Source organism: Pelobates fuscus, chromosome 2 (genome assembly GCF_036172605.1).
Source record: "Pelobates fuscus isolate aPelFus1 chromosome 2, aPelFus1.pri, whole genome shotgun sequence".
NCBI classification, from domain to species: Eukaryota; Metazoa; Chordata; class Amphibia; order Anura; family Pelobatidae; genus Pelobates; species Pelobates fuscus.
The window spans coordinates 78,087,891-78,110,411 of NC_086318.1; the positions used below are offsets into that span (position 1 = coordinate 78,087,891).

The window sequence follows — 22,521 nt, forward strand, 5'->3', positions numbered from 1 at the left end:
TCAGTTGCATATCCAGTTTTATTTTTTTATGAACAGTTTTGCTTTGTTAGCCCACTATTTTTGCTATAATAAACACAGGTAGGACATCAGGAAGCACAGTAAAGTGTTCTGGGAGTTGTAATTCTATTAACAAAAGTAGACAGCCAGTAAGGGAAGGGCACTCATGTTCCCATGTGGCCATAGCGTTCATGGATTTATGGGATAAGGCCATCACTTGTAGTAGGAAGACATTAGAACATCCTCATACGTTAATGAATTCTTGGGCAGGTGCTTCTAAAATGTTTAAAATCTCATAAAAATATACTTTTATATTTTATAAAGTCAGGCATTTGTATGGCTAAATCTTTAGGTTTTTATCCTCAGAGGTAGAATTCATCTGTTTCCTGCTGTTTTGTTGAAATGGATTAAGAGGAAAGTGAAACAAAAAAATCCCAACTTCCATTCAGTATTCGTGACAGTATAGCATATATTGTATAACCGTATATAATATGCTACAGCGACCCATTTACTTTGCGCACAAATTTCACGTTACCTGCTGGCAGGATTTCTGTTTGTTACCTGGACCTATAGAAGCAAAGACCTGGTGTAACCATCGCTAATATTTCCTTGTAATTGCCTGACACTGGCTTGTCTGATGGTTTCTGCTGGTCTGTTGGCAGTCGTTTCTTTTTTAAGCAATCTGACCTTTAATCCAGGTTAAAAGTTTTTAGTACTGATGCTTTGATAGGCTAAACAGAAGTCAAATATCATGGGAGATGTAATTCTACAAACAGAATAAGGTTTGATGAATCAAATTAAATCACAATGTCAAACACTTTGGTTTCAGTCATTTTATTCAGAAGCCATTTTTAACGCCAAGCCATTAGTTTACAAAAGAGGATGTAAAACATTCTTGGATAAGAAAATAAAACCATTTTAAATAAAAATAAAAAAAACAAAAAATAAAATTTAAAAAGAGAAGAAAAACAAGAAAAGAAAACATTTTCATGATTCCTCAAGGCTAACAAACAATTGTATACTTCACAGCGAGATGAAACAGGGGAGCTTCACAAGAAGACAGCGTGGGAAACCCAACAGACAAACACAGAGGGCAGCACATGGAACCGGCAGCGCAGATCTAATCAGAGAGTAAATAACCATGCACCAAGTTCGTTTAGTCGGGACAGTATTATTTCAACACTTTCAGTTACAAAAAAAAGCCTTTGTTAGGCTAAAACCAGGCTGCCAGCCTCTGCTCTGCCCAGCAATGGAGATCGGAAAATTAAATGAAACGCAACAATACAGCACAGGCAGGTTATTGCATTGTATCCTACTGTGGGTTTATCTAATATCATGCATAAAGCAGTAAATTACCCTGTTTTTTGTTTTTTTAAATAAACCTGATCAATCTGATTAATTGCTGTGAACTTAGAGCATTCCATGAACAAAACGTCTAACCCATGTTCTAATGGTTAAATCTTTCAAATAAAGAAATGTCTTCAAACATTCCTTAAATGTATACATCTGGGGAACATAATAGTCTGCTCTCATCTTACAGCAGTATAATGTCCTTACAATATCCTACGGGAGTTTGCTAGCAAAAATTACACCTCCGTTAAATGCTAACTACATTTGCAGTACATTAATGTATCATTTCTGGATAGTGATTTATAGCTAGATATAAAATTCTATAGGACAGCATTGCTACGTCAGAATATTTTTTTTTTCTGTGTTACTCAATAATAAAGCTGGGGTTGGCTTGACAGTGCTATCCAGCAATGAGTGAAATGCATATGCTCTCCTGTGTTAAATCAACTAATAATGGTCCTGAAAGCAGGGACGATTGGTTAAAGTAGCTGTCACTTAAAGGGATCCTTGAGGATTTTGCAAAAACTATCAAAGTGGACAACCTTGCTTGTTGTGCGGTGGCCTGATGGGGAGACAGCTGCCATTTTCTTTGTTTTGGAAGAAAACCCTTCCTAAGTCCAGCTCGCCTGATGTATGAGAAGTCTTATCACAGCCGTCACTAGAGATGGCTGTGGGAATTGACAAAACTTGGCAGCAGACGCTCTACCTCTTGTCAACTTATAGTGCCTACTTTGACTTACGATATCTCTTGTTTGCATTGGAATTTTAACTAAATTCTAATGAAGTCAAGACGAGTACTACATAAAAATGCTATCTCTGCATTCTCCAGCAGCAGAGACAGATTCAGGGCTCCTTTGAACTTCTGTAGGGTGTAAGAACTTAAGAGTATTAAAAAATGTCTTATAACATCTTACAACCTTCCCAGGACACAAATTAAACACAGTTAGCTGGGAGAGCAAGGAAGCCTAAAGCAGTCTTTGTCTACAAAACACACACGCACACAGGGGGAGATGGAAAATAATACAGTTGCAATGTTCATGTAGCACATTTAAGTGTGTATAGAATATTTTTTAAGTGTGCAAATGAGAGTATTTTTTATATATGTGTTGCTAATGAGGTGCGCCAGAGGCTAATTAAGAGTGCATACACCCACGCACTGACAATATCTGCCTTGAGGTATACACACCTCATTCTTAGAGTGTACCCGCATTTAAATTTGATTCGCAAATTTGCTCATGTTGCCGATTTACGGAACAATACTTTTGTATCCTCTTGAACTAACTTTCTGTCTAAAAAGTTACAAACGTATAACAAAATCTTTCAATAAAAACGAGATTGACAATGGAAGAAAAAGTGTATGAAAATGTTTGTTAGGTATGTTTGTGAGTGTGGTTAATTGAGATTGTGGGAGATGGACTAACTAGAAGTGTGTGACAGAGACGCTTTAAAAGTGCTTAAAGGGACACTACAAAACAGACCATTTCATCTCATTGAAGTGGTCTGGGTGGCGTGTCCCTCTCCCCTTAACCCTGCAAGTGAAAACATTTCTGTTTTAGAGAAACTGAACGTTTACATTGCATGGTTAAGCCTGTCTCTAGTTGCGGTCTACCAGACAGCCACTGGAGGTGCTTCTTGCAGTTCCACGGAGTTTAACTCTCTAAAACAACGCAGGACGTCCTCACGCTTTGCATGTTTTCCTGTGGGAAAGGACTAATGTCCATGCGGCACTTGTCGCGCATGCACATTAGATTCTCCCTTGTGCTGACATCAGAGGCGGTGGAGACTGAGCCAGCTCCGAGATTCCTGGTAAGTGTTTAAAGGGTTATTTAACCTTTTGGTTCATTAATGAGGTGGTGTTCTATTAACCCCCCCTTATTAGTAACACTGCAGTGTTACATCATTTCACTGAGAGCATATGAATTCCACCTATTGTCAGGCATCTCTTGCAAGCCTTGCCCATCAGAATATAAAAAAAAACTCAATGTTACACAGAAATCTGACAATCTGGCAAGTAGATCAGAATTTTGGCTCCCTCCATACTTCTTATCCTGGTGTCTGGATCTCTGTTCTAATCAGAGTGTAAGAAAATGACTTTATAACCTTCCAGGCACTCTAATAACTGAACGAGATGAATGACTGGCTCTTTTAGATGACAATATTATTGCTTAGTCTCCTAAAATGAGTCCTTCGTGGACAAAAATACTGGGAGCAAACATACTCGTCAAAACAACAGAAAGAACTAGCATGACTGCTATGGTGGAGTTATGCCCACTTCCTGGGGTTATTTAGGGAAGGATGTGGAGGGAGATAGTACAAATAAATAAAACAGATTATTTACGGGAAGGGACAAAATATTAAAAGGCAGCACTGCCAAATGAAAAACTAATTCACTGATTGAAGTAGGTGCTCCACATATATTTGTAAGGAGAAATAATTGGGGAAAGGTAATTTGGATGTATTGTAAGCAAGCTGTCTGTAATCTTTACCTAGATCAAGTGTGTGACCAAGTGTAAACTAATGGAGAAGAGACATAAATTCGTACACCTCCAGCTAGACTGTAACTCACTGTACTGATAGGAGATGCTGGAACACCTCGCAGAAAACAGGTTAACCATAATTTAATATTGAGTATACGAGTATAGACGCAAACTAGCTTACTAGACTTAAAATCTCTTCCTACAGTAGCACATAATGTGAATAAGGCAGTACCTGTGTATTAATACTGAATAAAGCATAATTTGTCACACTGAAAGCAAGCCTTAAAAATAAATATTTACAGAAAGATAAGAAGTCCTCTTTGGTCTCAAAGTTTTTAGGTTTTTTTTTTTTCGTTTTTTTGCCAATGTACTTTTTTTTACTTAAAACAATCCAAAACAAAACCAAACAGCAATGATCATGGAACTGATCGTCGAGAAGAGAATTACTAGATACTCTACGTATCTAAAAGGAAAAAAAAAAAAATACTTACATAATCTGTAATAATTCAGATTACTAAAGTGCTCAGAGTGGTCATGAAACAGGCCAAAAGCTCTAATCTATAGCACTATAAGGGCCAGAGGTGTGTGCAAACATTGAGGAACAAGGCCTTACCCTTCCTCTGGCACTCAAATTATGTATTCCTATGATTAATTATACAAAGAGCAGAAGAAAAACATTCTAAACATAATGATTTGCTGACCTACAGAGTCTTTCCAGTTGCTTACTCCAAGGTAGCTAAATTCGATTCATGTGGCAATCTTTATTTTCATTATGTATGACCAACATTGGTTTAAGAGCTGGCTTTAGGTACTCAAAAAAAAAATTTAAAAAAAAAAAGCCCTTCCTGTTCGTTTTTAACAACATTTATACCATTGTCATTGTAACAGGACGCTGAAGCATTTTACATTTTGTTAATTCACTCACACATTAATTTACAAGCCAACATTCTTTTTGCAAATCAACCAAGGTATATAATGGCACGTACAGAGGAGCATGGGCGCCAAGAATTAAGCTTCCTCTTCACAAGCGGGCATATTTTACACTTGTCGTGGCGCATCAACCTCATCCACAGTAAGACTCTTTGTGAACAGGGAGCAAATTTTTTTTTTGGCTGCTGTTGGTCTATCAGATTTAAAACAGCATGGCTGAAACTGGGAACAGTATAGTATTTAGTAGCAGACACAGACAAGAAAACTCAGTGGACAGGCAGCAAGACTTAACAAAAACTAGCATTCAAATACGGGCTAAAGAGACACTCCATCAGCTAAGCCTGCTCTTGCATACAGAAGGTATAACGTTTAAGGTTTTATTCAATAAACTGAATCATAGTGAAATGGAAATCTCATTACAAAATTAAAGGAACACTATAGAGTTAGGAATATAAACATGTATTCCTAACGCTATAGAGAGAAAAGGTTTTACTTACCTTTGTTTCCAGCGCGGAGAAACTTTGTGCTGAAAGACAGCTGCTAGAGGTGTGTTTAACCCGGCAATATAAATATTGCAGTTTCTACAAAAACAATGTTTTACATTGCAGGGTTAAAGCTACAGGGCCAATGCACACAGGCCATTTCATTAAAATCAAGTGGTCTGGGTGCATTTATTGATCCTTTAAAGGCCAAAATAATCAAGCTGGAAAGATTCTCCACTGCAACTATTGTCACAGTTCGATTATTTTATTTCTGCAATTCAGCTTTTACGTTACTACGAATCACGGTTTAATGAATAAAACCATGTTAAAACATCCTGCTGATAATAGAGATGTAATTATCCACAGTTTACATTGTTTGAAATACAGCATGTTAGTGACAGGATATCTGCCCAGGTTTCGTTTAACCTTCTGCAGTTTCTCAACTTTTCAAATATCTCATAGCAGCCTGCTCACTTTCAGACTTGTGCATTCATACTGAGCTCATGAATATATGTTCTGTTAATAAAGAAACACACATATCGCACTCACACACACATTTAGTAAAAAATTACAACAAATCAGTGCAACAAATCTACAGTAGAAAGAAAATAAATAGGCAGAGGGAAAATTATTTGTACCGTTCGAAAAAGTTATGTCCTAATTTCCTGATAAATGTAGCGCTGCTTGAGGTGGTAAAATCTGTTGAAGTTTGACGTTAGTGTGCCTCAATAATCCGCGGATCCACAAACATTCTGGGTAACACACCCCTCTTATATACTGTGTCTCAGTTCGGCTGTTTGGTAAGAGGGGTAGCTGACTGTTACAAATGGCACTGATCATAAAAAGTGCTAACACGAAGTCTCAATGTTGTGATCAACACGTCATATCCAACCCATATTTTAAGGTAGGATGTCCACTAGTGGTACACCCCTGCTTGGAATCCTCAGAACATACTGCACAGTCGGGGTGCTGGATGCACCTTTCTTAAAGATAAGGGAGACAGCTTCACTCTGTCCGAAAATATGGAATGAACCGCACTGCCAGCAGTAACATTGTTGTCAATCTGACAAACCAGGATTCAGTTTTTCTCCTGGCTGCTATAAGATACAAGTGCAGTTTTCTCATGATTCTCAAGTATATATGACTAGACACCAAGCTCGGGAGGTGCCCATCGGGTCTTTATAAGTGCTCCTCAAGGCAGGTTTATAGCATTTTCTGCAGAGTGGTTAAAATAAAAGTAAGGAATCCAGAGTGAGACTGGGTGGGAGACTACCTCCTGCTTCAGTCCTTCATCTGGTCCAGATATAAATTACTCAGTCCAGAATGACTGCTACGATCCTTTGCCCACGATGGGATTTTCCCTGAAATGCAAATCAAGATAAAATGTTACTGCACAATACTCACTGAAACATTATGTCTTACAGAAGGAGTGTGCACAGACATATTTGCAAGCCTTTGTGTATCTGTGAATGCACATTTTGTTTATTTTGTGCCTGTGTGCATCAGAAAATCACACTGTAATGATTAACCCTTACAGTGTGTTTATTTGAACATATACATTTACCTTTGTGCTTGGACGAGCTTATATGTGCATTTGTCTGCATGTGTGTAATAGAAATAGGAGGTAAGTCATAGCATGATAAGTGGTACTGTGTCTTTATATGATTATAAAATGATGTGAGAGGTAGGGGGTGCTTGTAATATGGGGCAAGTCTCTGAGAGATATTATTGTTATGTGTATGACTATATGAATACATCACAGAACATTGCAGCAATAAAAAAAAAAAGGCAATGTGTATTTATTGTAATAAATAAGGCATTTGTGCTATCTACTGCAACACCACAAAATCTGAGGGAGTGGGGTGAAGGGTAGGAAAATAGCAACAGACTGTGATATGCAATCAGAGAAGGGGGTAGTGAAAGGCAATGAGGGGAAGAAAAATAGAAAAATGGTAATGTAGAGTGGGGGGAACAGGGGAGAAAAACAGATCTGGAGAGCATGGAACACTTTAACAACAAGAAGAAGAAAGATAGGGAGACCAGGGCCTGAGAGTGTGAGACCTAAACAAACTAAGGATAAAAGACCAGTGGTATACTAAGGATAAAGAGACCTCAGTTCCAAGAACTTTAAGTGTACGATGACCATACATAATAACAGGATTTAACATCTCAAGAACTACATTACTAGCCAGGTCTTAATAGTTACTCGCCACGGCAAGCCTGCAGGGTTTGTGGCAAGGGTTACATTTTCATTTGCCAGTTGCTAGTGGGAATTTTGAGTTCTGCACAGGGACATTCTAGAAAACTCATTATGAAGGAAACTCACGACTTTTAAAGCGGACATCCAATATAACATTCTCAGAATGGCATCTTTTTACATTTAAACAAACAAAACAAAAATATTAGAACTATGTCTGTTGTCAATGTGAAGGGAATAAAATGTTACGGATCTGGCATTTTTTGGCAGTCAGTTGGTAGGTAATCTATTGCAAAGATGTGATAGAATTTGCAAGGGAAGGACACTTTTTTTCGCACGTTTACTGGTAAAATTGAAGCATTTCTCGGTGCTGTGGTTCATATTTCACTAGCTCTGTACTCACTGGCTGCCATATTTAGCATTGGTTGATCTCTTCTTATGCTTATCATGGGGCTCGTTGAGTTTCTCAACAATATTTTTAATTTGAATAAGGGTCTTAAAGGTTTCCACAGAATCTTCTATTGTGAAGTGGTAATCATTTTGTTCGTTCTGGGGACCCTGGTACACTGCTATTGTTCCACAGGCCTCTGCAAAAACACAAAACACATTTTAGCAATAAATCATTATGGTGCAACACATCACTTACATGAATGACAGCTTTAATAGTATGTCATACACTTAAGGACACAAGCAGTGTTGCCCTTTTTGCTATGTGTGTGTTCAACTGCAATTTGCATTTTTCTAATTTATTGCATCAACACATATTATACATCATTTTGTAAATGACAAAAGGGCTTAAATTTGATGTGACATATCCATATGTAATGTCTCATGTATTATTATTTAAAAGAAAAAAAAGAAAAAGCACTTCAGTTTATTTTTGGTAGTTGCAGGTCACAAAATACATGGAGTAAAATACAATTTCAATGTGGAACGATTTTAGAATTTGGTGTGTTTGACTTGTAATGTCCCTCAATAACTTGTGGTGTGGTCCCCCTTCCCCATGAATAAAGGGTAAAAAAAGTCCTTTAAATACTTATGTTTTTAACTGTGTCTCCTACAACTTTACAGGGATGGGGGAACCTAATGCACATGAGTGGCAAATGCGAGACAGCCGCTAGAAGCAGTCATGAAATTGCAATGTTTTCAGTTGCAGGGTTAAGGGGACAGCGGTAGTACACTTAGTCCACCTCAATGAGATCAAGTGATCTATAGTGTCCCTTTAATTGCCATCATAGAAATTGCCACACAAAAGTTCATATTTATATCACAGAGTATTTTGATAATATTTAGATTTAGCTGGCAAACTTGGCTAAATATTGTAGTAAAATTGTCTTTTTTTTTTTTTAAAACACACATAACAAGGTTTTTGTAGTGTGCATTTTCTAAACTTGATGTGTGCTACTCCTGTACAAAACCCAATATTGTATTCCGCTACATCTTCGAAATACATCATTAGCCCCAATGTATGCCTTTGTCACGGTCTTGTGAAGCTATAGTGCCATAAAAGAGTCTTGACCATATTAGGTTTTACAGTTAGAATTTTGATAGATGGGCTATGTCTCATTTTGGGGAAACAGTTTGACTGTTTAAATTACCAAACAAGGCCTACCATTAGTGAAAGTAGACACTCCAGGGTACCTCATATATTGTATATTGTGCCTTAACATGCTGCCATTTTTTCACCAGTATATGTCAAAGTTTGCAGTAAAAAAAAAAAAAAAATCTTATCAAAATTTGCTCTGCAAACTCTTCTGAATAAAACAATACCCGAATGCATGCCTTTGGCACTATAGTGCGAATTTACAGTGCCCATACAATAGACATTCCTTTTTCAGTTTTTACAGTTAGAATTTTGTTAGAAATATTCTGCATTTTGGGACATTGAAGCAGTTTCACAGTTTAAATCACCCCATTAATGAGTACTATTTGTGAAAGTAGACACCAAGAGGTGTGCCATATGGTATATTTTGAGCCATACTATAGACCCATGTTAGCACCAAATTTTTCCAAGGTTTATGGTAATATTTTAGCTTTACATACGCACTGCAATTTAGTGGTTTATTTTGTCATATGTATTGTAAAATAAAAAAAAATAAAAAAATCATATCACTAAATTGTGGTTAGCTATATCTCTTGAGTACAAAATGACCCCCTTTGCATACTGCCCAGTGCAGTTTTTTTTAAATAATGAATGTGTGTGTCATCTCCTCGGCCCTCTACTGAGCTATGGCTTCATCCTTAATAGCATTATTTGCCACAGGACTACAGTAAGGTAGGGCCAGTCCTAGTGTCTTCAATGCTCACAAACTCCAAGGATTTGGAATTGGAATTTTCCAAATTTAACTGCAACGATAGACTGATTAGTGCACTGCTCATTCCTTTTGTAAAACTGTGTGTCTGCGTTTAGCTCATCATGATTGTTTACCATGGATTTATCTTTACAACATGGGGAGGTGACATGGGAATATCTAGTGTATGAGGACATCTTCTACAGCAGGTATGGTTATTCTAGCATCTGGAAAAGATTTACTCCCCCAGAGGTCCTGCCAGATGTTCCTGGCTGAACTGTAGCTACTACTACTAGCCAAAGACATGCAACTATCTCCAAACATGTTTACAGTCAGTCAGTAAGTCATAGTTTGAAAAGGTCACTCCAGACACCTGGAAAGTTTATTGTATAGTGAAGCTTAATGATAGAAAACTTTTACTACATTTTTCTACATTAATATTTCAAAAATGTTTCAAGTGCAAAATAAATTATGAAAACTTCGGACGCAACAATGTACAGTACATAAATTTATATTTCCAGCTGGACCTACAAGGCCTGCAAGGGAAGCAAGTTATTTTAATTGAGCAGCCGGTGAATGAAGCAGATACACTATGTTCCACTGAAAGCCAGGTAGCACAACTAGTGCCACTGTAAGGTGACGAAAGGAGATAGACGATTTAAACGAAGGAAAAAAGATTGCTAGAATTCGGGACTTCTTGTGAAAGCATGCCCTTTTCTGCTACGAATATTGCCCTCATTAATGCACGTGGGGAGTAAATGCTAGCCCACCTGGTCGGATCACACAGAAGAGCTACAGTAGCTCAAGTTACTGAAAAACATAATGCTGGCCAGGATCGAAAGGTGTTGAAACACACAATGCATCACAGTTTACTGCGTATGCACCTGCATAGCCCATGTTGACACCTGCCGCAGAAAGCACCTTCAAATAGGAATGTGAGCATCAGAACTGGACCATGGAGCAATGGAAGAAGGTTGCGTGGTCTGATGAATCACATTTTATTTTAGAGAAAAAGAAAAGAAGGGGGTTAAGTAGTGGAAAAGACCACTGCCGCTGCCCCAAGGAGGTTACAGGAGGTATAGGGGGCTTGACCCCAAATAACTAGATAAGCAAAGGGAGTGAAACAGGTAATCCACCTGTCAAAAGCAGGTAGAGAATCCAGTCCACTAAATGATACCTCCAAAAATAGTCACATAAATAGGGTAAATAACCTTTAATAAAAGAAAAAATATAAATAAAGAAATATAATAACCCAGAGAAGAGTGTGTAAATTGTGTATAGTGATAGCTGGCACCAATAAAAAACCTGGGCAGGATAGACTAATAGAATACCTATACTGAGCATAAGATAAAGGTGGATGAGTAGTAAAAGTAGTAATAGTCAAAAGACAATCATAGCATAAATCATCAAAAGAAAACTCAGCATACAGGTAGTTGATTAGTATAGTCTTACAAAGAAAAGCAGAGAATGGGATATAATAAGTTCAGCAGTGATTATGGTGCAGTCAGAGAAACAGACGGTAGAGACAAAGGGAGTAGAGGGGGCGTATAGCTGTAGTACTCAGCAGGAGGGTAACTACTTCCCTATAAAGTATATAGTACAAGGTAGAAAGTAAAACCTAATCGTACTGAAAATGAAAGGGGGAGCCGGACCGAAAAAAGAACCTAGTATGCCCTAAACTGACTGTCTAAATCATAACTGCTAAACTGCTGCTTCAAGGCAGCGTAATGAAATCCCTCAGAGCTTAAGTGAAAGTATAAGGCGCAAGGATAGTGTCATAAGAACCCAGGTGGTAAAAAAAAGAATAAAGTAAACGAAAAGTAAACTTAATAAATAAGCATAGTGTCAGCTCGACGCGCATTTCGGCGTGTTAGGTACGCCTTTGTCAAGAGCTACCGGCAAATGGAACAGGGGCCGCTTAAATAGGGGAATATGAACACGCCCCTCCACATGGGAGCTCCAATCGGATCCTTTAATTGCCAATGATTGACAGAATGGTCCCCAGGAGGTCGGGCAAATCCGGAGCAGTGAGTGTGGAAAATTCCCATCTCCGTGTGTAGAATGGAGAGAGGAGAAAAGGAAGGGAGGGGAAAGGAGTCAAAATTGGTCACTGCAAAGCGGTGATAATACCGGGCAGTATGTAGATAAAGGCAAAACAAGTTGCAACCTATACTGAAAAGAATGGTTTTACAATTGGAATGTATTGGAGTATATAAAAATATAAATAAGTTGATATTAATATCAGTTCAGGAAAACAATTGAATCCATTTTAAGTAACATAGTAGCTCCATAAGATCTAGCAACATGTTGCAAGTTCATACAAATAGCTAGATATACAGGAAGTGAAACGTTTATCAGCCATTAAGAGAATGAAGAGTGATGTAAAAAAGAAGATATACATCAAGCAGTGACAAAAAAAGGGACCTTGTGTTCAGATGCTGGATTAAAGGTTATTGGGTTACCATAGAATGAAAACTTGTGAAAAATCACAAAAAGTAGAACGGCCACAGGAGCGAGGTAAATAAATAGTCAAAAAAGGTTGGATATGGGTGTATATAGAAGAGCTGATAACGAGTAAAAAAAATAATAAATGGTAAGAAAATAAATAAATAGGGGAGAAATATTAAATTAATGATAATAATTAGGACAGAAAATTGTAAATGTCAATATATCAAATAAATGGGGAAAAGGAGAAACCTTCATTTAAACCCCTTGGGTTCAGAGTATTTAATTTGTAGATCCATCTACATTCCCTTTGCCGTAAAATGTTGTCGTAATCGCCATGTCTTTGTTCATGTTTGACAAGCTCCAGACCACAAGAGCGGGGTATCCTTAGAAGATCCCCCATGATGTTCCTTTAAATGTCTTGAAATAGGTGTATCAAGACGATTTTTGGGCGATCTAACGTGTTCTTTTATACGTTCTTTGAATTGTCGGCAAGTTTTGCCCACGTACATAAGTTTGCAACTGCAAGTAAGTAGATAAACTACCCCTGTCGAGTTGCAATTAAAGAAGGGAGTGATTTGGAAGGTTTGTTTGCCTTCACTATCACTGACTTCTTTTGAGTCTCTGAGAATGTATTTACAGGCTACACACCTACCGCAGGCATAGGAACCTACAGGGATTTTACGTCCAAGCCATGTGGTGTTAAAAGGTTGTTTCACCACGAAATGGCTAGGTACCAGAATATCACGGAGGTTCTTACCCCTCCGAGCTGTGATGGTGACTTGTGGACCTAAGACCTTCTTAAGGTGAGTATCCTTCAAAAGGATAGGCCAGAACTTTTGAATGGAGTGTTTTACCTCATCCCAACCAGTATCAAACGTACCAATCATCCTAATGGTTTTGGTACTTTGGTATGTTATTGGGGGGTCTGATAGGAGGTCAAATCTGTCAGTTGTCAAAGCTCTGTGATAGGCCCTCTTAAGGCACCTGTTGGGGTAGCCTTTATCTTTGAATTGCTGTCTCAAACTCTTTGCTTTAGTTTGAAAGTCTTTTATGTCTGTGCAGTTACGGCGTAGTCTCAGGTACTGTCCAGTGGGAATACCCTGCTATAAAGGTCTTGGGTGAGAGCTATCCCATTTAAGAAGGGAGTTTAATGCAGAGGGTTTCCTAAATAAGGTGGTCTCGAAATGTCCATCCTTTGAGATGGAGATTGTGAGATCCCAAAAATTCAGCGATGGCCCCCCGAATTCTGCAGTGAATTTCCATAGAATTATGCAGAGATTGTCATCATTAATATTGAGAAGTGACACAAAACTCTCAAACTCATTCTTATTACCCTGCCACACTAGGATGACATCATCAATATATCTGTACCAAAAAATAACCTTGGACAGAAAAGGTAACCGGTGGATAGATGTCTTCAAATTTTCTTCCCACCACCCCAGGTGAAGGTTAGCATAGGAGGGTGCACAAGCAGTGCCCATTGTGGCACCTTGAATCTGGTGGTAGTATTTATTGTGGAACGGAAAATAGTTGTGGGAAAGAATAAATTTCAATAGTTTGAGAGTAAAGGTAGTATGTGCCTGTTGTTCAGGACCTCTTGTGTCGAGAAAATGTTTGACATGTTCAATGCCCCTATGATGTGGGATGGAGGAATACAGGGCCTCAACGTCAAGGCTACATAGATTAGCCATAGGGTCAATATGAAGGTTTGAGAGGAGAGAGGGTGCCTGTTTGGAATCTCTGATATAGGAGGGTAAACGTTCAACGAATGGTCTGAGGATATGATCGATGTAAAGACTACCATTTTACTACTCATCCACCTTTATTTTATGCTCAGTATAGGTATTCTATTAGTCTAGCCTGCCCAGGTTTTTTATTGGTGCCAGCTATCACTATACACAATCTTCTCTGGGTTATTACATCTCTTTATTTATATTTTTTTTTCGGTCCGGCTCCCCCTTTCATTTTCAGTACGATTAGGTTTTACTTTCTACCTTGTACTATATACTTTATAGGGAAGTAGTTACCCTCCTGCTGAGTACTACAGCTATACGCCCCCTCTACTCCCTTTGTCTCTACCGTCTGTTTCTCTGACTGCACCATAATCACTGCTGAACTTATTATATCCCATTCTCTGCTTTTCTTTGTAAGACTATACTAATCAACTACCTGTATGCTGAGTTTTCTTTTGATGATTTATGCTATGATTGTCTTTTGACTATTACTACTTTTACTACTCATCCACCTTTATCTTATGCTCAGTATAGGTATTCTATTAGTCTATCCTGCCCAGGTTTTTTATTGGTGCCAGCTATCACTATACACGATTTACACACTCTTCTCTGGGTTATTATATTTCTTTATTTATATTTTTTCTTTTATTAAAGGTTATTTACCCTATTTATGTGACTATTTTTGGAGGTATCATTTAGTGGACTGGATTCTCTACCTGCTTTTGACAGGTGGATTACCTATTTCACTCCCTTTGCTTATCACATTTTATTTTAGATCAGGTGAATTGCAGGGTGCACGTGCGTTGTTTACCTGGGGAAGAAATGGGAGCAGGATGGACTATGGGAAGAAGGCAGGCCGGCAGAGGCAATGTTATGCTCTGGGTAATATTCTGCAGGGTACCCTTGAGTCCTGGCATTCATTTAGATGTTACTTTGACACATACCACCTACCTAGAGATTGTTGTAGACCACATACACCCACCAAAAGGTAGATGGCTGTGGCCTCTTTCAGCAGGATAATGCATCCTGCCACACTGCAAAAAATGTTTAGGAATGGTTTGAGGAACAAGGTGTTGCCTTTGCCTCCACATTCCCCAGATGTCAATCTGATTGAGCATCTGTGGAACGTGCTGGAACAACTAAGCCAAATCACTGAGGACCCATCTTGCAACATGTTGCTTATGTTTTGGTGCCCGATACCACAGGGGACATGCGCACAGGTCTTGTGGAGGCCATGCCTCAATGCATCAGAGCTGTTTTGGCAGAACAAGGGGGACCTACACAATAATAGGCAGGTGACTTGTGTTGGAAAATGTTGTGGGTGTTCAGTGTATAGTAAGCAACATATCTCAGAACTATAATATAGACCATCTTTTTCAAAGAAATGTGGCACGTTTAAATATAAATAACAAAAGCAAAAAAAAAAAAAAAAAAAGTTACCTGTGCACTATCCCAAATCCCAATGCACATTTAAATAACTGAATATTTCAGTGTCACTCTAATGGCCATTAAAATGTAACCTCACCTGCCCAGCCAATGCAAGCGTGAATATCGTGAATACCATAATAACAAATCACTGGCCTTTTTTTTTTTTTTAACTTAAATTACGATACACACTTATTAACCTGTATTATGGGTGAATGGCAGTTTAAAACATGCTTCAGAAACATTTCCAAATGTTTTACCCCAGAGGGCACAAACAGAAATAATAACACACACACATATATATATATATATATATATATATATATATATATATATATATATATATATATATATATATATATATATATATATATATATAAATTAATAAACAAATAAATACAGTGGACATACAGAGATAAAGAAAAAATTCTGTGAGACTAGACATTTTTTCAAAGAACTGACCTTCCAGAAACATTTACTGTGTCTTAAAGGACCACTATAGTGCCAGAAAATAAAACTAGTTTTCCTGGCACTATTGTGTTAATAGGTCCCCCCCCACCCGGCTCTAGGGGGAGGAAGGGGTTAAAGGCTTACCTTTCTCCAGAGCTGGGCTCCCTCTGTGCTGGGGAGTCTCCTCTCTCTTCCGCCGAATGCACATGCGCGGCAAGAGCCGCGCGCATTCAGTCAGTCCATAGGAAAGCATTCTCAATGCTTTTCTATGGACGCTGGCGTCTTCTCACTGTGAAAATCACAGTGAGAAGCGCGGAAGCGCCTCTAGCGGCTGTCAATGAGACAGCCTCTAGAGGCTGGATTAACCCATATGTAAACATAGCAGTTTCTCTGAAACTGCTATGTTTACAGCAGGCAGGGTTAACTCCCTCATCTTCCTCTAATGATTCTACAAATCACTTTCTTCTAAACAGGAAAATACATTTGGTCTAACTGTTATTTGCATTTTTCTTTGTTCGTAATTTTGTTAGAACTAAGTAAAACAGAACACGAAAAAAAAGTGCTAGAAGGAAACCTACAACGTCTCTTGCATTTGTTTCTAACAGGGAACAGGCTGCTGAAAGAATACCATATTAATGGCATGTGTACTGCTGTTATGGCACTTTCACCGAAATCAATATAACATGCTACAGCACTGCTCACAGAAGTGCTTTCCATTGCCGTCATACAGTGCGTCTCTTATATGTTCAGATGGAACAGCAGTGAGAAATATTATACATACACGCAATAGAACGGTCATTAAAATATTGGGGACCCTATATATATATATATATATATATATATATATTAAGCTATACAATGACAGATAAATACACATGCTCTATTTGGTTTTAGCCACCCCCCTGTCTACCTATTTGGTGCAAGAGTTTGACTTCCTTGGGTCATAGGGTAGATACAGGTTGTTGGCTCTCTTGTGGTTTTCTGTGTGCTGGTAGTAGGTGATATAAAATCAGCTCACAAGAGGACTGAGATACATTATGACTAATATGGTCTGGTAAGGGGCCTAATCGTTGAGATGTCTGTAATAAGGTCCAGTCTGGGAAGATATTTCCAATCCTCAACTGGAACCCATAATGATAAAGTGTCCCAAGTCCTCTGCTTGAGTGGGAAACTTACCAGGTCAATGGCAATGCCTTCTCAATGGTAAACCAGCGTACAAAAATACCTTTACTTGCGATCCATAGCTTAATAGATTTTGTTTGCTCAGTATTAACTTAAGATACCGATCATAAGTTCATTAGACCTGAATCATTTTATACGTTTCAGAGTAATCACAGGTGGTTTAAATGCATTTTTACCAAAACTAGTTTAAAAAAAAGATATATGGTTGTGTAACAAGTTGTCAAATGGCCTTGTTTGTCCTGTTTTACCATAATGTTGCCCCCGATAAAAAAAAATGCTAGCTTTACCTTCCATTTTTTGCAGTTTTGGCATGTTTTTGCTGAATAGAGAATAGATCCTCTCACACTCGCGATCTCCATCTATGTCCAATGCAACATCAGCTGGGACATCTCTGCAATGTAAGGACATGACACATTATTTAAACCAGCTTAATTTTCATTGGGAGGTACTGATGAGTTTGTTACACACTGTACCCAGCACAGAACAGCCTGGGACACAGCTGCTGGGACATCAGTATTATTATGTTCTTGTGTCAGGACGATGATATGAGGCAGAAGGTTATATGCGGACAACGCCAAGTTCACAATCCCAAACTAAAAAACTGTTCAAGTTCAATTTGGTAATATAAATATGATTTACACTCCATGACGCATGTGTATAAATATGTTCCGAAGATGGCCCAAATAATGGGTTTAAAACAATTAAAAGTATGCAAAGTAAATTATGAACATGGAGCAGTGCAAAATTATTAAAACCAAACTAAACACGGCGATGAACTGGACAGTCATTGGTACTAAATAACCTTAAATAACCTTCAGTATTTAAAAGTGGTGATGGTACTTGGTGCCTGTATGTGCAGTGTTTCATTATGAAACTGACATACGGAGATATTTAACCTAGCGGTCAGAGGTGTAACTCCGCCTACTGGCATCGGCCTTATCCAGTCAAGGACGACAGTTCCAGGCTGGCCAATGTCAATTCTGTGCATATTCTTAGCTCTGAGCCAAAGAATGATCTGCAGGATCAGCATCCAGCTTCTGCAGAAGCCTGATGCGAGTCACCTGGCATAACAGGAGGCTCAGTGGCCAGCGAGAAGCAAGTATGAAGCAAGTCATTGTAAAATAATTTGCTCCATTGTTGGGAAACGGTATCAAGGTACTCCTAGCACTATAACCATAATAGCAAGCTGTTGCATTTATGATTATATACAGTACCTTTTTGTACACTGGCTCACCCCTGTTGTAGATGACATTTAAAAAAAAAAAATATTACAAAATACTACATTAAAATGTTGTGGTTTTGTTGTCCATGTAAAATATTTTTTTGAAAGAAGGCCAGTTTGGGCTCTAGATACAGTGCAGTATACCCTATATAAGTAAAAACATTCATTTTTGAGCCTAGACCCTGACCTCCAGTTTGACAAATGGAAACAAACTGTACGAAACAGAAGATGTTTACATCTATCCGTCAGAATGCCTCTAGTGGCAGACAGACAACACTAAAGAAATCTAGTTGTAAATACTATTTTTTGAATCACAATGCTTAATGCTTTTAAGAACAACACATGCATCTTATGACTGCTATGCTTCTCAATAAGCTTTACTGTGCATGCGTCATATTTCCACAATGCTTCTTTAAGTGATGCATTTCATTAGACACAGATCAAGAAGTTTGATGATCCCACAGGAGGAGGGTGAGAAGATATCTGAGCCCTAAAAACGTTTTCCTCTCCCAGCAACATGCTTTAATAGGCTTTGACCACTTCTGTCTATGTGGACCTCTCCTGATCGGTATATACAACTATTTCATATGACTAAAAGCCCTAATTTTGTATACTCTGAGAGTCAGCATGCTGGCAGTGGGTAAAGGTCTCTAGGAAGGAAGGAGCTTGGAAGAAGATCTCATCAGCCCTTCCTATCAGTCAATTCTTCACTAAACAGGTCTAGGATTAAGTACTGATCCATAGCTGGGGAAGGGACCTATCTCCAATCCTCACTAATACACAAATACGTCCCATCTAGGCCCCTACGCTCTGCCAGAGACCTACATCTAACCTCTGTTCGTACTCCTACCTCTGATGCTCACCTTAAAGACTTCTCTAAAAACTTCTCTAGGCCTGCACCGTTCCTATGGAACGCCCTTCTCCTCTCTGTTAGACTTTCACCCAATCTCCACTCCTTCAAAACAATCTTTGAAAACGTACTTCTTTAGGAAAGCATATCAATTAAACTGTGAACAGCTTTCCCTCCCGTCTGTTAGTCCACCCATTGAACAGCTCTATGGAAATTGTTGGCGCTTTATAAATAATAATAATAATCTCCCAATCTATACATTTGCTATGAAATCTACTAGCACAATGTATAGATGGAAATTAATCTAATGTTAAATTAAATAAACTGTCGTATACCATGTGGAAAATATACTAAAAGTAGTCTCGGACTGTAACGGTAACCGAGCCTGTGGCACACAGATGCTGGTCCTCGTCAAGGCTTGGGGTTGGAGAGGCACCAGATCCTTGCACCAAGCTCCTTCGGGCAGTGCAACCATGCTAACCGTGGGAGTCGGCCGAGTCTGGCAGATTACGGATTGCCACCCCCCTGGTCAGCAGCACCTTACCTGACACATAACCAAGCATCACCATTTCTCTCCTTACATTTTTGTTTCATTATTTTGGCGTGTACCTGCCTATTATTACATAGGTATAGTGTACTAATGTTATGCTGTCAGCCTGAGGTTTTCCTTCTTGAAACCAGCATGTTACTTACTGATTATTTAAAAAAACAAAACTGAGGCTCGCTGTATCTGAATGTCATACTTTCCATACTCGTAAATGTTTTACTCTTGACTGTATATGCATTCTCTGCAATGTCTGATTGTTCATATCTTTGCCTCAATAATACAAAAAAAAAAAATATATATCCTAAAAGAATACAAAATAGAGACACAGACTATACTACTACAACAATACTTTGAGAACACGCAGCACTACAGGACTTTCCTCATTGGAGCGCTGGAAATTTAAGGACAATTGGATAGGCAAAATCCAACTGTGAAATCAACTGGGGCAACCTTTAGTTGAAGTCATGTACACTACTTAGATGAGCATCACTTTAATTCTGGTATACTCACATAGTGCATGGACGGCAGCCTGCACTGCTTTCCTGGGTAGCCTTGCAGCAGAGCCAACACCCACTGACATAAGCAGAGGGATGGTACTTGCTGAGTCTCCTTGGATTCCGAAGGCTCACTCTGTTCAATATCTCTATCCACTCACTAGCTTCCACACAATTGCTGGCCTGGATGTACAGTGGCTTTTCAGAAAAAATCAACTGGAACATCTGTGTAAAAAGTAACTGATAACATGCTTTGCAAAGTACAGGTATCAGGAAAAAAGCATGCATACATGGGCAAAGAAAAAAGAAATACAAACATTCGATAGAAATAGATTTTCTTTTAATAATGGATGGGCAGAATTTTTAAACAAAAGCTAAATATGTCAAGATCTGCCTTCTTCATTTAGCCTAAACCTAGAGAAAAAAAAAGTAAAACAATACAAGCTTTTTTTATTTTTTATTTTTAAATCATAGATTTTTTTTGTGTGTTTTTTCTTCTTCTTAATTCATTGGCAATCCAAAAATTAAAGTTTTTAATATATTTTGTTTTTATTTAAAAAAAATAATCTACCCTATTTATTATACACAAAGAATATTCACAAAATCAGATAACAAAACGGGCAGAAAATGCCATTTTACAGAGTAATTCGATTATAACATTGTGGAAAAATTGCCATGTGATTCAATTTAAAGGGACACTATAGTCACCAGAACAACTACAGCTTAATTTACTTGTTCTGGTGAGTATAATCACTGCTTTAAGGCATTTTCATTCTCTGAAAAAACGCAGTGTTTACAATGCCCCTAGGGACACCTCTAAGTGGCCACTCCTCAGATGGCCACTGGAGGTGCTTCCTGGCTCAGTGCTGCACAGTTGGCAGCAGTGCCGCTCAGCGTCTCCATGCTCAATTTTCCTTATAGAGATGCATTGATCCAATGCATCTCTATGAGTAGGTGCTGAGCAAATGTGGCAATTATGATGCCACCAAGGGGGCGGGGCCAACACCGGCGGACCCGTGCAGTGCTGGAAATAGGGTGAGTTTTATTAACTTTTAAAGGGGGCTAATGGGGGGGAAGTCACCTAAATGATGGGTATAGCACTATAGGGTCAGAAATACATGTTTGTGTTCCTGACCCTACAGTGTTCCTTTAACCAAAAAAAATGTATTTCTCTGGTCTACCAAAACAGGGACACAATTCACTCAGAGAAAAAGCAAAATAATGTAGGTCAGATGCAAACATTCCTGTCCATCCCTAATCTTCGTGTGTATATAACCTGATCGGCGTGTACTCTCTACACAATGTCTATACAATATACTGATTATCTCTGTAGCATATATGTATGCAATGCTGAAGCTGTGACTTACGTTATTTTTATTGAAGGCACTTTCATCCAACTTCTCCACCGCCATGATACTTTTGATAGGAATGCTAAATACGGGATTCTTATCTGTCAAAGATGGGATTTTATGAGATTAACAACTACAATACACATCTCCCATTAAGAAATGAATGGCCTAAACAGAATTATAGTAACATTATTTTCCCATGTATTTATTTATTTATTGTTTTAACACAAATATGCTCAGTTTTAAAGCTATTCTTGTGTGACATTGGATGTGAATTCTGGTTGCAGAAGGTTAACCCCCTCGTGACATTCCATGGAACATTTTGGTATGAGCACGGTTAAATCCCTGCTCACACTATGGAGTCCCAGTCCCCTATGTCAGCCCTTGCCGTGCCAGTATCTGTGGGGAATTTTGGCCTCTTTGGCCAAGTTCAATGAGATTAAAGATCTCACTCAATCCAAAGCTTTCCAATCTGAACGCATTGGGAGGCTGGTGCAGAAGTGAAGCAAAACACCGGACTCCGCCAATCAGATGGACTCTTTCAGACCATCTGACTGAAATAACCAAGCTTTACTCTGCTATTTTAGGAGAAGCACATCCAGAGACTCTCAGAGTGACAGGAACTAGAGGCATTTAAGCACAGCACCTAGTATATGGTTATGGTTAGAGGTAAAGTAGGTATCTGGTTACATGTTTGTGTAAGCATAGAGTTAGCAAAAGGGCTGGTATAGTTTGGGGGGGGAGGTGTTAATTACTTCATAAGTCTAAGATCTAAATTAATTTCTGGTAGTTAATGCTAACACGTTTCCAATCAGGACTGCTATGTGAATCTAATATGCGTTCCTTTTTTTTTTAATTGCACTGAATGTGTAAAGATTATTCTAAGCAAAAATGTAAAACAATTTTTTTTTACTTTTTTTTAATTTTTACATGAAATTTAATGTCAGGTATACATATAGGATATTAAAATAATCCCTTTCTGTTATAACAAACTAACACATAATACAACTTGCAGTTTTGTTTCGCTTCAGAACTTGGACAATTGCCCCAGTCCTTAAAAAGTGAATTGACCGCCCGTGTAGTGCAACATGATGGAT

At 38.4% G+C, this 22,521-nt stretch overlaps 1 protein-coding gene across 1 annotated transcript in view; it reads right to left on the reverse strand.

Moving 5' to 3' along the window:
• Nucleotides 1-2,418: 2,418 nt before the first annotated feature.
• RASA2 (RAS p21 protein activator 2) overlaps nt 2,419-22,521 on the reverse strand; it is a 108,694-nt gene continuing 88,591 nt past the window's right edge. The window contains exons 20-24 of the mRNA XM_063442302.1: nt 21,443-21,525; nt 20,092-20,300; nt 17,250-17,353; nt 7,837-8,020; nt 2,419-6,597 (exon numbers count right to left, since the gene is read on the reverse strand). Coding sequence (XP_063298372.1) covers nt 6,567-6,597; nt 7,837-8,020; nt 17,250-17,353; nt 20,092-20,300; nt 21,443-21,525 — 611 coding nt within the window. The 3' untranslated portion in view covers nt 2,419-6,566. The remainder of the gene's footprint in view (nt 6,598-7,836; nt 8,021-17,249; nt 17,354-20,091; nt 20,301-21,442; nt 21,526-22,521) is intronic.